We start from the raw sequence: 16,164 nt of genomic DNA on the forward strand, positions 1-16,164 counted from the left end.
AAGAGCTTTGCGCAGTGGCTAGTTCAGCTATACCTTAAAACAATGGAGGGATTTAGTGAAGATCCGGTGACAAAATGAAATAATCTATCCGATCCTTAAGTCCACACGAAAGCATAGATTGTCGGCACTCTCCGAGTCTCCGTACCCAATGGATGGAAAGAAAAAAGAAGCATGAACCACGTTGTTTCGGGGCGTTGTTCCGGTCGGGCGTCCGGCAGCATGGATATGATCGTTTCTGTCACACTTGCCTGCGTGGGCGGTCGAAACGTCATGAATCATGCACGTGTACTTCTTTCTCACAATGACACAAAATTCTTTGGCATAGGTGCGCCAAGTTTCAAAATGTATACATTTGTTTTTCTTAATAACATTAATAATAGATGAAAAATACAAGGTTTTGTGCTCACGTAACTGAATATTTGATCAGAATATTAGTTTAAGCCTATTTAATTTGACATTAATCTAAGGGGCCGTTTGGATACTTTCGTTCGTAGGAATTGAAATCTACTTAATAAATTAGGCTATTTGGCTTGAAATTTGACATTTCACCATTTTTTAAAGTTCACATATAAGCTTATTCCAAATTCATAGGGTGGGAGATGGAAATTGATTATATAGATCGTCATTCTATGTTTGTACTTTGTAACTTATAGCACACTCTTCAACTCGCTCTCCTACGATAGAAATGCAACACATTAGTACATCTCTCGTATAGCCAACAATAATATACAAAATATGAACCATGTATAACTATATAAGTTTCATTAATATGTGTCTAAATTATGATTATAAGATGAATTCAATTTCAACGATCCAAACGGACCTAAGAATAATATTGTAAAAAGTAGTATGTACAAATAGAGAAAAATGAGTAAAATATCACCTTTTTTTTTGCATCTAACTCAATATATGGTTAAAATATACTACACGTTATTTGTTAGAATATTTATACATTTTTTACAATAATATCAAAATAATATTAGCATGATAACAATTTTCAAGATATTCTTTTTTATAGTTTTGTTTATAAATAAATAATTAATGATGATCTTATGTGAAACCGAAAGGCGAGATCTTCCTATCGAAGGTGCGGGATATTCAAATTTCGAATCAAAATTGCACCATATGAACTGCATTTGTGTCCCACAACATGAATATATTGCATGTGAATAAAGAGTAATGTTTGACTTATGTATAATCCATTTTCATCCATGCTCCATGACTTTCCTTCTAAACTTAAGGGTGTGGTATACTCTCACAAACTAGAAGATACCCTGTACGTTGCTACCGAGATTGCGAAGCATTTGAAATGAAATTAAGTAGATATGATATTGATAGCTCGTAATTCACTGTCAGTGGAAGATAACATGGATAGTTAGTGAAAGATACAGATGGCTTGTACGAACATAGAAGAATTCACTTTATTAAGTGATAAAAAGGCATACTGATAGAAGTAGAATATGAGGGTCCAAAAAATTAGGCTTAGTTTCAGAAAGTTGGAATTTGGGGCTACTGTAGCACTTTTCGTTTTTATTTGGTAATTAGTGTTCAAACATGGATTAATTAGACTCAAAACGTTCGTCTCGCAATTTCTCACCAAACTGTGCAATTAGTTTTTTTTCGTCTACATTTAATGTTCCATACATGGACCGCCAACATTTGATGTGACAGATACTGTAGCACTTTTTGAAATATTGGGGGTGGAACTAAACACGCACGGCACCCTAACTTTTCTAGTGCTATATCCAGAATTTAGATATTTGTTTTTTTTCGTGTAAGGAACTGTCTCTATCAGTTATCACGGCGGCTTTCCCGCATTCCGAGGCCTTTAAATCGTCGGCACGCGGCTTGCGCCGCACCATTCCGATTCGGCGATTTGATTCCCTATCCCTGCGCTGCCCACCTCCCCTTTCCCGACTCCCTCGTCCCTCCCATTCACTTCCCCCCTTTCCTAAATATCCCCCTCCCAGCGCGCGTGGGGGAAGGGCTGACGCCGCCGGTCGGGGAAGGGGCGGATTAGCGCCGCCGTGGATCGGGGAAGGAGCGGGGCCGCGCCACCGTGGGTCGAGGAAGGGGCGAGGCCGTGCGTCGCCGGTCGGGGAAGGGTCGGGGACGGGCCGCGCGCTGCCATCGGAGGGGGAGGGACGCGGACGCGAGAAGAGCCGGCACCGACATCGAAGCTGCTGTCCCATGACGCCTCCTCGCCGGTGGGGGAGCGGTGTAGGCAGCACCACAGCAGGCCGCCACCGGTGCCTCCTCGCCGGATGACATCTGAGACTTAAAAAGGAGAGAGAAACGTGAGCATTCAATGGAACTGGAGGGAGATGAGAAGGGTGGGGCTTTCGTTATATTTTTTTCGGGCAACCAGCTATTCGTCAAACAAGCAATTGTGAGCAGCTTTTGCATGCATGCAAGCAACGCCCCAGCGGCATGCGAGGATGCGTGCCGACCAGCATGTAGCAAGCGCCGTACTTTATTTAATGAGTACACTTGCAGCTGATTCATCTATCTCATCTGAGCCGTGGAATTTCGATCTAACGCATCAAATAAAAAGAACTTACGTGGACACCTTAGAAGGCCGCCGATTCGGCGTGCCTTCATATCTTTAATCCCCCTCCCCCTCCTCAGAAACGCAATTCCCGAAATCACCCCCGCCTCCCGTTCCCAAATCCCAATCCTCCCAAGAACCCCGCGCCGCCCCCTCCTCCCCGTCCCCTCCCCACCTCGCCATGGGCAGCGCCGCCGCCTCGCCGCCACCGTCGGGGAAGCTGACGCAGGACGAGCTGAAGCGCGTGGCGGCGCACCGCGCGGTGGACTTCGTGGAGCCCGGCATGACGCTGGGCCTGGGCACGGGGTCCACGGCGGCGCACGCGCTGGACCGCCTGGGCGACCTGCTCCGCGCGGGCGCGCTCCCGGGCGTCGCCGGCGTGCCCACCTCCCTCAAGACGGAGGCCCACGCGTCCGCCGTCGGGATCCCGCTGCTCCCGCTCGACGCCGCCTCGGGCGCCAGGATCGCGCTCTCCATCGACGGCGCCGACGAGGTCGACCCGGACCTCAACCTTGTCAAGGGACGCGGCGGGTCCCTGCTCCGCGAGAAGATGATCGAGGGCGCCGGGGAACGATTCGTCGTCATCGTCGACGAGTCCAAGCTCGTGCCCCGCCTCGGATGCACGGGCGCCATCCCCGTCGAGGTCATCCCCTTCGGCGCGCCCCACACGCTGGTCCTCATCCGCAACCTGTTCGACGGCTTGCCCGGATTCCACGCCAGGCTCAGGACCGTCCCCAAAACCAAGGGGGACGACGGCTCGGAGCAGCCCTTCGTCACCGACAACGGCAACTGCATCGTCGAGATGTTCTTCGAGGACGGCATCCGCGGCGACCTGCGCGACATCAGCGACCGCCTGCTCCGGATCACCGGCGTCGTCGAGCACGGCATGTTCCTGGGCATGGCCACCACCGTCATCGTCGCCAACCAGGACGGCACCGTCGCAGTCATGGGCAGGAAGAAGTAGTAGTAGTTTAAAGTAGCTTGTTCTTCGAAGCAGCAATCGCCTGCTCTGGATCAACGGCGTCGTCGAGCATGGCATGTTCCTCGACGTGGCCAATCGTCGACAACAACGACGACAAGCAATAATTAGCCTGTGTCTGTGCAACATCCAGCTACTCTTATCTAAGTTGGAGTTGTATCGTGTCGTCCTCCTATACTTGAGTGTCTGCTGATTACTATGGAGTATGTTAATCATCATCCTGATGTTATCATCGAACCTTGCTACCAGTGATTCTCATGATCTTTATTAAACCAGCTAATTTTGCAACTGTATTGGAATCGTGGATGTGTTTTGTGCTAGTGAGTCACTGGATTGCAATTGTTGCTGATTGGAACAGACTTAATTGAGATTCTAGATCTTGATGGTCTTGCACACACCCTACCCAAATGAGTATGTTTCGCCATAAGCTGTTCTGTTTCTGTAGGTTCAGTTTCTTTCACACTACTGTCCAATTGTTATGTACTGAAATCAGTTACTTCTCAGTTCTCTGTCCGTGCTGATAAATTTGCGCCATTTCTCTGTGCTGTTGACGCATTTTAGGAACAGCCGAGGGAGAAGGTCTCCTCTGCTATACCCACGTTAGGTCAGCCCCATGAGCTCTGCCATCTCCTCCATACCTGATGTCCTGATTCTTTGTTTGCCTCCCCTGTTCTTCATCTTGACTCTTGCTGTGCTTGTGTTCCCTCGTTACTGATATAACACCTTTAGAAGTGATATAACTTCTTTTTTTGGCAAGATAAGACTGGGTTAGTGGCATTGAAGTTCATGGATGTTTTGTATGTTCTCATCCAAAAGAAGTTTTAAAAGTGGAAACTGATCGCTATATGTTTAAACCAATGGTCCAATGTCATGAAAGAAGTCTCCATCTTTACTTGAGTTCTATAATGTAAACATGTGGGTTTCTGAACAGTGGCTTTTCCGAAGATTGTGGAAGAAAACAACAGAAGATTAGAACGTCCTCACGTTTGAAAATAAGAGGAAGAAGTCATTCTGGGCAAAAGCTGTCAGCCTGTCCTAGATGTTGACCTTTTGGTTAAACAATGATTTCTAGTATTCTATTGCTGGGAGCAATTTACTATTGTGTATATACTGTATAAATCACAACGATCTCGCAAACACGTGCTGTACCTGTCTACCAGCAAAGTAAAGAAACCTCTTAACTAGTTACCCATTTCAAATTACTTTGACCAAGTTTTTAGAAAATATATTAACAGATAAGTTCAAATAAATGTAGTATTAAGACACTTTATAGAGTATTTAATGAAACCAATTTGATGTTGCAGATGGCGCATTTTTCCTATAACCTCGGTCAAGGTTAGAGAAATTTTATTTAGAATAAAGATAAAATCACCTATAGTTTGAAATAGAGAGATTATTGAATTTTTAGAACAGCCACAGTGATAATATTGACCCTTGCTGCACTTTTGTAGCTCTTTATATTTCTGATGAGCTCAGTTCTAGCTTTTTAATTTGACTTCATCTGCTTGTCTTGCAGGTCAGAGAAGACCCAATTGGCTCATATTCTATGGCCCCGTTCGCTTCGCTGAAAAAACAAGCCGAAACAATGTTTTTACTGATTTGTTGTGAGAGAAAAACACTGTTCCGGCTGAAAAAACAGGCTGAAAAGTACGGATTATATGTTTCACTCAGTGGTGACAGATTGTGGATTCTGTGAAAGGCTAATCACACTATTCCGTGTTGATTTCAGTGGCAGGGGTGAACTGAGCATCAGGTACAGTCACAACTCGTAAGCAAGTTGAAGGTACCATTTATATGCTTGCTTATGGGTATCTGCTATGAAATTGTAGCAAAAGTTAGCACAGATGCTGTACAACCTTATCAAGATCACTAAAGAGTTCCAAGGTGAGCTTTTCTATTTAGCTCTGTATCTATTCCAAGAGTTTATTGATTGATGAATTTCAAATTATAAGATGTCTCGTTTTGTGTTCCAGTGATTGCTGATCCAAGTGGTTGTATATTCATAACCGATGCCAAGAAACCAGCAGGTGGCCACCTGTTGCGCATGCTGCCACCGCGCCTGACACAATCAGATTGATGCCGAGGAAAGCCAAGGGCGAGCAGCGTGTCTGCAGGGTCTTTGATGCTCCTAACCTTCCCGAGAGAAGCTACATCCTTTTGCTCTGATGATCCATGTTGACTGCTTGTGCTAGCGGTTGCAAATGAAATCTAGCTAAATTGGCTTGCTTAGCGAAGCCTTTTGACAGTGATCTCACTGTGTTCTTGGCTTCCCAAAAGCTAGGCAGAGACCATCTGCTAAACAGCGTGTGCATTCAACCTGAAGAATGTGAAATGAAACATGTTTTAATAAGCAACTCCACTGATGGTAGATTTATGTGCATGTTTAACTCTGCATGCCTGCCAGCCTGAATCACTAAAGAATGTGCTTCTTCTTGTGTTAGTTTTACATTTTTTCTGGATATAACAGTCTTAGTTTTACATTAAAGGCAAGGAGAAAACAACCTTTCAGGGAGCATCTTTTTCAACATCGGTTATCTTGTCTTGTACTAAACGAGAAAAATATTTGGTTCTTTTCCAGAGCCCGTAAATACTAAGCACTCCATCTATCCCAAAAAACTTGTTAATCTCAATTTTCCATAAATCAATCGATCTCAAGTTTGACTGAACATACTCCCATGTGAAAAAATATTGTAATGTTATATGTAATAAATATCATTAACCATAGAATATATTTTTATAATAAACATATTTAAAATACATATGTTAATACTATTTTCTATAAACCTAGAAAATTTGATTTAGTTCAAACCTATTTTATTTTATTTGAACTAAATATATTATGAAATATATTTTCGTTGTATACCTAAATATATTATGTGGCTTCTACCGACCAAGTATACATGTACTCCATCTGTCCAAAAAAAAAGTGCATTTCTAGTTACGGTGCTAAGTAAAATACTATTCAGTCTGACTATTTTTTTTTTACAAATTGCACATATACTTATAATATAAAATAATTGTTGATTTATTTTTACAAATTTAATTAAACTTGAAATAGTTATCTAGAAATGCACCTATTTTTTTTGGTATGGGGGTACAATCTATCGTCGTTGACAACTCGTCCGAATGTCTGATCTTCCGTTTCTCGCTTGTTTTGGTTTGGGCCGTCCGATATCGATCCAGCGGACTAGACTACGTACGTGTCGTCGGGTGCCTCGGCACGCAGAACAATCCTGATCCCGTCCCGACCTCCGTTCCGTTCCGTTGCGGCCGCAAAAACCAGCCAAGTCGAGGACCGCATCGGCAAAGCCACTCGGCACCGCCGCGCCGCCGTCTCCCGCCAGCTCGTCCAGCCTCCCGTCTCCGAGGCCCGAGCCGTGCCGCCGTCTCCTTCCACCTCGCGCGTTTCCCTACGGCCCACGGGCGGCCCGCCCTTCCTCCGCTGTGCGCTCCCCGCCGCGGCGCCGTCCGCCGCCGCCGCATGGTCCCGTCTGTCAAGTGCCGTTGTCTGCCACTTTCCCATCGTCGACTGCCGTCGCGGTACCAGCAGGTACCGTAGGATCAAGTTGCCGAGTAAGAGCCCTCCCGAGTATGTGAGCTGGTTCTGTAATTTTGTCGTCTATATTTTAACCCCCGCCCCCAATGCTTCTAGGGGTACAGAAAAGAAAGAGAAGATGTTGTCCAAGAAGAATTACTACAAGGAGAAGATGATGCGGCGGAAGTAAGCACTCTACAGTACTTTTTTTTTCATTTGTTCCACGCATTTCTTGGTGCCATGTGATTGTGGATTGGAAAATAGAATAAAAGCTGGAAGAAGGAACCTAGTTAGGTCTTGTCCTTTGATACCCTCACTTGTACTTGTAATTGTAGCTGTTTTTTCCCATACATGGAGCAGACTTTGGAATCAGACTTGAAGGAGTAGAACTTGTTCATGTTACATATTTCTGATACATATTTATGCACGGAATTTGTTTATTATATAAACCAAAAGTCCACAAGTCTGATGGTATCCTGAGTTCGTTACTTATTATAACATGATTGCATGAATGTCTGCATCTAAAGTAAGCAATCACTGCTGATTTCTTTTTTTCTCTCACCCTAACCCTTTAATCACCTACTAGTTGGGCTGCTATGCTACATGGATTTACCTCCCATCCTTTGTTGGTGATTCTTTGATTCCTGTAAGCTTCTGAAATAACACAGATTGCTGCCTATGTGTGTTTCTGCAAAGCACTATCCATTTTTATGGAAATTCTGTTTTGAACAAGTGCCAAGAACCACATTTATTAAATGGCTAAAGTGCTCAACTAAGGGAGTTCTGAAAATATGCAGGGCCGCCACGCTCAGGGATTGTGGTCTTGGGCAGAATCCATAACATTTTGCAGTTTTTTTAGGATATGTTTTAGAATGGTAATAATGTGAAAGAAGTATGTGACAATGACAAGTTAGATGCAAACTAATCGTTTCTGGTCTTCCCTTTCAGAGAGGAGAAAAAGGTTGAACCAGAGACACCCAGGTATCCTGATCGTGCTAAGGAGCGCCGTGAAGATCAAAACCCAGACTATGAACCCACAGAGCTTGGTTCATTTCATGCTGTGGCACCTCCTGGAACAGATTTGAGGTAACAGATCACATGGTTCAGACACTTCTATGTGTAATTGTAGTTTTTTCTGGAATTCTAATTTTTGCACTTTTTTTGTTACAGGCTGGCAGATGCACACAAGATTTCAATTGAGAAAAGCAAATATCTTGGAGGTTGGTTATGTGATGCTAATGCTATACTTCTTCTTGAAGGGAATGATTTCCCTTTTTATGGGGAATTGGCATGTCTATTTGTTACCTCTATTTTTTATGGTTTTTGATATGTATGAAGAAGTGGGCATACCTGTGCTTGAGCTATCTGAATCATGACTTCTGCAAAATGAGAATTGTTTAACATAGTCTTCTATGTTTGGTAAATGCATATGTCCTCAATTTGAGGATGTCATTTTCTTGAATGAAATGTAAACATTTAGTTTTAAATATAGCCTAATCAGCCTGTCATTGAATTCTTGTAATAAAAAAGAAAGTTAGAGAAGTGACATTGTATGGTGTGATCTGGCAACTCAGATGCTGCTTTTGCATTTTTTGTCTTATGAATGTTTGATTGACATTCCATTTCCAATTCATGCTTTAAGGTGATTTGGAGCATACACATCTGGTCAAGGGCTTGGACTATGCTCTACTTCACAAAGTGCAGAGTGAAATTGAAAAGAAACCTGATGCAGAGGATGGGAAGTGTGGGGGTATAACCCCCAGTACCAGCAGTGCTGTGCATGGGCCGAGTCGCTAGGGGAGGCCCAGCCCACAAGACTGCACATGGGCCACGCCACTGGTGGAGGCCCAGCCTACGAGACGACGTCGTGTTGCATAACACTGGTCGGCGTGTCTCGCAAGACTACGTGAAGATCTTCGATGATCTAGGAAACCTGCTCGGATATGCCAGATCCCGTAATATCTGTAACTTCATATCTTGTAAAACCGATCAGGATAGAAACAACCGATATGTAACGCTACCCTCGAGCTATATAAGGCGGGTAGGGACACCCCTCGTTTTCATCTGATCATACGCAATATAATCCACAAAGACACAGGACGTAGGGTATTACGTCAAGTTGACGGCCCGAACCTGTCTAATCACTGTCTCTCATGTTCCGTGTCATCATCCATCTCTCTCACGCGCACCTCTACCGATTCATCTACTATCGTGGGCATACCCCTTGGTAGACTGCTGGATGTATTTCGTCGACAGTGGCGCGCCAGGTAGGGGGTGTGCGTGCTGAATTCATGGCGTACCAGATGGTCACTTTCGCGAGCTCCATGGCCTTTCCCGAGCCGGGCTAGATCTTCACGGTCGGATTCATGACCTGGGTCATCGGCCCCGATGGCAACGGGGAGATCATGGAGACGGTGCAGGATCACCCTGTGCCAATCACGCCAACACTTGCAACGATATCTTCGATCCCGGCACCCCATCGCTGGGTTAAGAGATCCATCAGCAATGATGATCTGATCGGATCTATCGATCGGGTCACAGACCGCTTAGCGGAATGTCAGCTCTTCTTCGATTCGGTCTCAGATCAATTTAGAGCGAGCGACGAGTTTCCCATACTTCAAGATCACCAAGCCACTGCAACCGAGCGACCTGCTCGGCCACATCGTTCAAGGCGGCCATATTCTGATATGGTGATCACGGCTACTCCAGAGGGGCGCATGGTGCGGCGCCGACCACTTCTTGCTACCCGCCGAAGCCCTATCCCTTTGGGCTAGAGGGTGCGGGATCTACGTACCAGAACACCATCCACCGCCTCTTTATCGACCACATCACCGACCTCTACATCATCGACCCGACTGACTCTGGTCAGCCCGCGCTCAGTGGTCCACATGGTGGCTGTTCGCCAGCTTTCGGATGAACCCTCTCTTCCAATCGAATCTCTCCATAACAGTTCTAAACGAGAGCCCCGATGATTATTCTGAGGGCTCAACCAAGATCGCATCGAGCTGCCCTGCTTTCTCTCTGGGGTTTAGGGGCATGATCTTCCACGTCAGCCACGACAACGTCACCAAGGACGACGAAACCGCTGAAGAGCGCGAAGCTCGTCTAGCGAAGAACGCCGATCACCAACGTCGCCGAGACGCACAAGCAACCCAAGTGGCCGACGAAGATGGTCGCGGGCCGCCCCGCCATTAAAGTAATCTAGAGGAGGCGTTTGACATAGTGGGCGACCAGCCAGTCTACCAGACTCAAGCGCCAATCTAGCCATTGCTTTCAACGAGCTTGACAAACTCCCTCACACTCTAGAGGTCGAGAAGGTCCGATGTGGCAGAACCGCCTAATCTAATGCCTTCCCAGGAGTGCTCGTCTTCCATTAGACACTAAGCACTCAGGAGAGAACACTAAATTACTCGGTTCTATCGGGCACACCCCAAGGGAGAACCGAAAGTCCACATTTTTGCCATCAGGATCACAAATGAGAGAATAAAGCTTACATCATTCTTAACCATTTCTTACATCACTTTTAATACAACATCAGAGTATAATATTTATTATTATAACATCAAAATGTAATCATATTATCAGAGTTATAAACAGTTTAATTAAACAGCGGAATATAAACATGTGATCAGAATTACAGCGGAAATAATTATCTATTCATGGCATGATGAAGTATTGATAAATAAACTAGGACAACAGATTCCAAAACTTTCATTTATAAAAAAATATTTGATGAGAGTTATGAATAAAACTATGGTCGCAGCGTAAAGGAAATCCTTTCTGAGTCCACCAGGAGGAATCCACACACAAGAGTCAGGTTTAGCCTCCACCTGTCATCTGTAACAGGGGGAATAAAACCCTGAGTACTCAATTATACTCAGCAAGACTGACCCGACAGGAGGAAAGAAAAGACTCCAAGGATATGCAAGGCTATCTGGCTTGTGTGTTTATTGCATTTGTAGGAAGCATTACTAAGCGTGCGTCCTTATATTCGATTTTTATTAATAGCCGCATTGGTTCATTAACTAACCATTCTATGTAAGCACCTGTGCTACTTTCAAGCAGGTGATAAGCAATCGGATTTCCTTTTTCCATCTTCCATCTTTCAGTTCTTACTACGATGCTAGACACGAAACAAGCCGTACCGGATTACCCGACAATTCACGAATCAATGTCCCTCTGCTGGGTATCCCGAAAACACACGCGCCCGCTTGTACCCAAGGTATAAGTAGGGCCAACCCATCACTCTCCTGTCCTGAGGACCTAGGTTCCTGTCCAAACTAGGGCTCCAAGCCCCTGCCCCTGAGTCCTGGACTCAGTGCAGTGCAAGGACCTCCTCCACCAAAAACGAAATCCTGACAAGTTGGTCCAGAAAGAGTGTCACACCCAATTTTAAGGATAAAATTGAATGCACTAACTCGCGTGTGCCAAGGGATCAATCACACACACAAGCTGACAAATTACAGAAAGTATCATCATGGTGTCCTTACATCAGATCCATAAAACAACTTAGTCTTACATCACACAGTGGAAAATAAAAAGATAATAAACTCTCGTGGGCTTCATCACAGGGAAGGTCAACTGGTTGACCACAAGCCTAGAAATTCTCCAGGAAATCCTCATACTCGTTGTCATCTGTTACCCATCCGGGATTTTTATCCAAGTAAAGAAAATAAACAAGTGTAAGTACATCCCGTACTTAACAAGCTAACATGGGGTTATGAAGCTCAAAAGGTTGACACTGGTTTACTGTAGTTAGCATTTTTAGTAAGTCAAGCTTTTATTCTTAGGTATTAACAAGTTATGCTTAAGCTCCCATTTAATTCCCATAAGAACATATATCAGAGTCAAGTGTACCATATATCATCATTGAACAACTTTAAATGATCATCAACAAGTAACCAGTTATTCTGTGAGTTTTCCGGGCCGCTCGTAACCGTGAGCACGGCTGTTATAACAGTTTGTTACCCTCTGCAGAGGTGGTGCACATTCACCGCGAGTCGTGATCCCCATATGCCCTGGGTTAATTACTCTCATGTCACTACCAAGGTGAGCAGGGCAGGGTACACTATGAAGCCATTTCATAGGTTTCCCTAACAAGTTAGGGCCGCTAGGTTTCCTTGGCAGGTAGATGTAGGAACCCCCCTTTCCTATGGCACATATCCATCAACGCTATACTCATAGGAACAGAGGCAGCCCTATACCCAAAGTGGCAAGCCCCATTTGCGCCAAAAAGGTAACCTCTAACTAGCTAGGAAAGATCCTATTACTGAGCTAAAGTCAGAGCCATATGACTCTCCCGGTTGCACTGTCAGTCCCAGCTTTTGCCGACAGATAAGTCCTTATGGAGGGCCAGGAGCAACATGAACAAAGGTCATTTACACTTTCGCCCTATGGAATAGTTGTTATAAATCATGTTACTCACTTTGTTCCATAGTATCATTCATCATCATGTATGTCAAGTTCAGTTAGAGCACTAGCAATCTACCCATATGCATTTAACCCATAGGAGACAAGGAACAGGATAAACAATCACTAGGATGTCCTTACGGGTATCAAAATTAGACACATGCAAATGAGTAATTGATTAAAGTGAAATAGGACATCAAGGAAGGCTCATGCTATACTTGCCTTGGTTCACAAACTCGTGCTGGTCCTGCTGGTCATCAAAGAGTTCTTGGTCTCCAACGTTTTCCTCACCGTCTGAACGCGACCAACACAGCAACATACAACATTCCAAAAGCATTCATGCAAAGCAAACATTCCTATCATTAGAACTATACACCAACAGTATTGAAATCAAGATAAAATGTTTGTAAACATAATCTACATCTCGCTACGATCACGTCAACGCGAAGTTCACGAAAAACGGAGCTAAAATGCGAAAGTTATAATTTAAACGGGTTTTCCTATAGCCATATATTTAATTAAATCTAATCATGAAATTAAAAAGTTACAAACTTGACTAACAGTAGTTCCAACATGTAGCTTATGAAATTACGAAGCTAACGCGATTTGAATGGATCAATTCGGAGCTAAAACGACAATTTTATAAGCGAAACAGTTCAAATGGCATTTCTGTAAATACTGAAAACGTATTTTTGACTTAAACCGTGAAGTTTACGCTTTCCAATCGAGATTGCGCATTCGGGGAAATACGCCTTGGACTGCGGGTTAGGACTTAGAAAAGTCCAGGGACTCATTTGCAAAACAGCCACGCGAAGGGGTATCGGCTGATCACGGCCGTTGGATTAGAAACAAGCGGTTCAGATTAGACCTGGGGAGGGAGAGAGAGAATATTCTGGCCAGCCACAGTGACGCCGGTGGTGAGGCGCCATTACCGGCGGCGTGGAGGTCTCGGTCGCCCACGGTTAGAGGCTAAGGTTCACCAAACGGAAATCTGAGCGCACCGGGGGACGCGGGGGAGGAAGAGGGTCTCGGCCAAACCGTTACGGCGGCCGGGAACGGCGGCTAGCGCGGTGGCCGCCATGGCCAGCGACCACGGCTCGCGGAGCTCGCGGCCAGGGCTCGAGAAGCCAAGAAACGAGAAACGAAAAGCATGGGAGGAGAGGGGAGAGTACGGAGATGCTCACCATGGCGAAAATCGGAGCGGAGGCGGCTCGGTGACGGTGGTTCGCGCGGAGGTTCCGAGCTCGGCGATGGCGGATCCCGGTGACCACGGCTGCGGCGGTTACGGGCTTCCTCGGTGCTTAGGCAAGCGCGAAGACGAGAGCGGGGGGGGGGGGGAGGGGGCAGCCGGGTGCGCGCGGGGGTCTGGCTGCTATTTGAAGCGGCCGAGGCATGAGGGGGGGGGGGGGCGCTCCCACGATGCCGTTCGTGGGCGGCAGTTGCGGCCTGGCCGGGCGGTTCCTAGTTGCGCGGGGATGAAGACAGCGCCGACAAGCGGGGCTCGGGCGTCAGCGGCAGGGCACGGGGGAAGGCGCGGCGGTTGCTGGCGTGTAAATGGGCCGGCGCGGCTTGCTGGGCCGAGCGGCCGAGGCGCGCGTCAGGGCTGGCGGTTGGCGGGGTGCTGGGCCACGGGGCGGGGAAGGCTAGGCTGCGGTGCCAGGCCGAGCGGGGAAAGGGGAGAGGGGCCAGCGGGCCGAAATCATGAAAGGGGAAGAAAAAGGATTCTTTTCTTTTCTATTTCTTCTATTTTCCAAAACCCTTTTTAAATTCAAATTTCAATTCTTTTTGAAATCTTTAACAAATTCCAAGCATTCACAAAATGATATGCAGCAGCATGTATGCATCAAAAAGTTTCTAAACTTATTTTTAAATTTTAATTCCACAAAATTTATTATTTCCCTAACTTTTAATGCACACACATTTGCTTAAATAAATCATATTTACTAATTTTAAAAGAATGCAAATTTTAGGATGCTACAATTCTACCCCCCTTACGATGAATCTCGTCCTCGAGATTCGGGTGATTGCTTACTCAAACAGTTGAGGATAAGTCTTTCTCAGATCCTCTTCTCTTTCCCAAGTAGCCTCATCCTCTGTATAACGATTCCACTGCACCTTGCACATCTTTACTGTTCGGCTTCTCGTAACTCTTTCGGCAGTTTTCAAGATCTTTATTGGATACTCTTCATAAGTAAGATCTTCCTTGACAGCAAGTTCTTCCAAAGGAATTTGTTCTTCTGATACCCTCAAACACTTTTTCAATTGGGAAACATGGAATACGTCGTGCACACCGGACAAACTCTCAGGCAGTTCCAACTGATAAGCTACTTCTCCATGTCTCTCTAGGATCTTAAAAGGTCCTATATACCTTGGTGTTAACTTTCCCTTCATATTGAATCTTCTCACACTTCTCATTGGTGACACTTTCAAGTACACATAATCACCAATCTTGAAGGTCAGCTCTCTTCTGCGGGTATCAGCGTAACTCTTCTGTCGGGACTGAGCTACTCTCAAATTATCTCTAATCATTCTCACTTGTTCTTCCACGTCTCTAAGGACATTGGGACCAAACACTTGAGTTTCTCCAGTCTGATTCCAGAACAAAGGTGTTCTACACTTACGTCCATACAACGCCTCGAAAGGTGCCATCTTGAGGCTCTTCTGATAACTGTTGTTGTACGAGAACTCTGCGTAAGGCAGACTCTTATCCCAACTATCACCATACTGAAGTGCACAGGCTCTCAACATATCTTCCAAAATCTGGTTGATCCTTTCAGTCTGTCCATCAGTTTATGGGTAGTAAGCAGAACTGAAATTCAACTTTGTCCCCAAAGATCTATGTACTTTATGCCAGAATTGCGATGTAAATTGGGTGCCTCTATCTGACATAATTTTCTTGGGAACACCATGTAAGCACACTATTCTTTCCATGTACAACTCTGCTAATCTTGCACCATTATAGGTAGTCTTGACTGGTAAAAAGTGAGCAACCTTGGTGAGTCGATCCACTATTACCCATATTGAATCATAACCTCTTTGAGTGCGGGGTAATCCTACAATAAAATCCATACCAACTTCTTTTCATTTCCATTCAGGAATCTTCATTGGTTGTAGTAACCCTGTAGGTCTTTGATGCTCAGCTTTCACTCTTTGACAAGTGTCACACAAAGCCACATATTCTGCCACATCTCTCTTCACACCATACCACCAATACTTCTCCTTGAGATCCAAGTACATCTTGGTACTTCCGGGATGTATAGAATAAGCAGACTCATGGGCCTCTTGCAAAATTGCATCATGGATAGCTTTCACTTTCGGTACACATATCCTTTTCCCGAACCAAAGAGTACCATTCTCATCCATTCTGAATCCGGGTGCCTTTCCAAGCACTACATTCTCTGCTATCTCTTTAAGTTTTTCATCCTCCAATTGACCTTTGCGTATCTCTCTTTCCAAAGTAGGCTCTATCACCAATTCCATTGCATTAGTGACCAGGCCCAAGTTGAGATACTTCATTTCAGCACACAACTCTGCTGACATAGATGTTATTTGAAGTCCATTGGCATAGCTCTTTCTGCTAAGTGCATCAGCTATGACATTTGCCTTTCCCGGATGATAATGCACTTCCAAATCATAGTCTTTGATCAATTCCAACCAACAACGTTGTCTCAGATTCAGATCTGATTAGGTAAA

At 45.2% G+C, this 16,164-nt stretch overlaps 1 protein-coding gene and 1 pseudogene across 1 annotated transcript; both read left to right on the plus strand.

The window, feature by feature from the left end:
* The first annotated feature begins 2,648 nt into the window (after positions 1–2,648).
* On the plus strand, positions 2,649–3,847 carry LOC136487690 (probable ribose-5-phosphate isomerase 2). The gene has a single exon (XM_066484789.1). The coding sequence runs from the start codon at positions 2,730–2,732 to the stop codon at positions 3,510–3,512; it is 783 nt and encodes a 260-aa protein (XP_066340886.1). The 5' UTR covers positions 2,649–2,729; the 3' UTR covers positions 3,513–3,847.
* A 2,795-nt stretch (positions 3,848–6,642) lies between these two features.
* The window catches only part of LOC136487691 (suppressor of mec-8 and unc-52 protein homolog 2-like), a 60,420-nt pseudogene continuing 50,898 nt past the window's right edge, over positions 6,643–16,164 (plus strand).

This window comes from Miscanthus floridulus, chromosome 10 (genome assembly GCF_019320115.1).
Source record: "Miscanthus floridulus cultivar M001 chromosome 10, ASM1932011v1, whole genome shotgun sequence".
NCBI classification, from domain to species: domain Eukaryota; kingdom Viridiplantae; phylum Streptophyta; class Magnoliopsida; order Poales; family Poaceae; genus Miscanthus; species Miscanthus floridulus.

Excerpts from the sequence above, each read along its gene's own strand:
- LOC136487690 (XM_066484789.1), top strand. The coding sequence starts at position 2,730 with ATGGGCAGCGCCGCCGCCTCGCCGCCACCGTCGGGGAAGCTGACGCAG.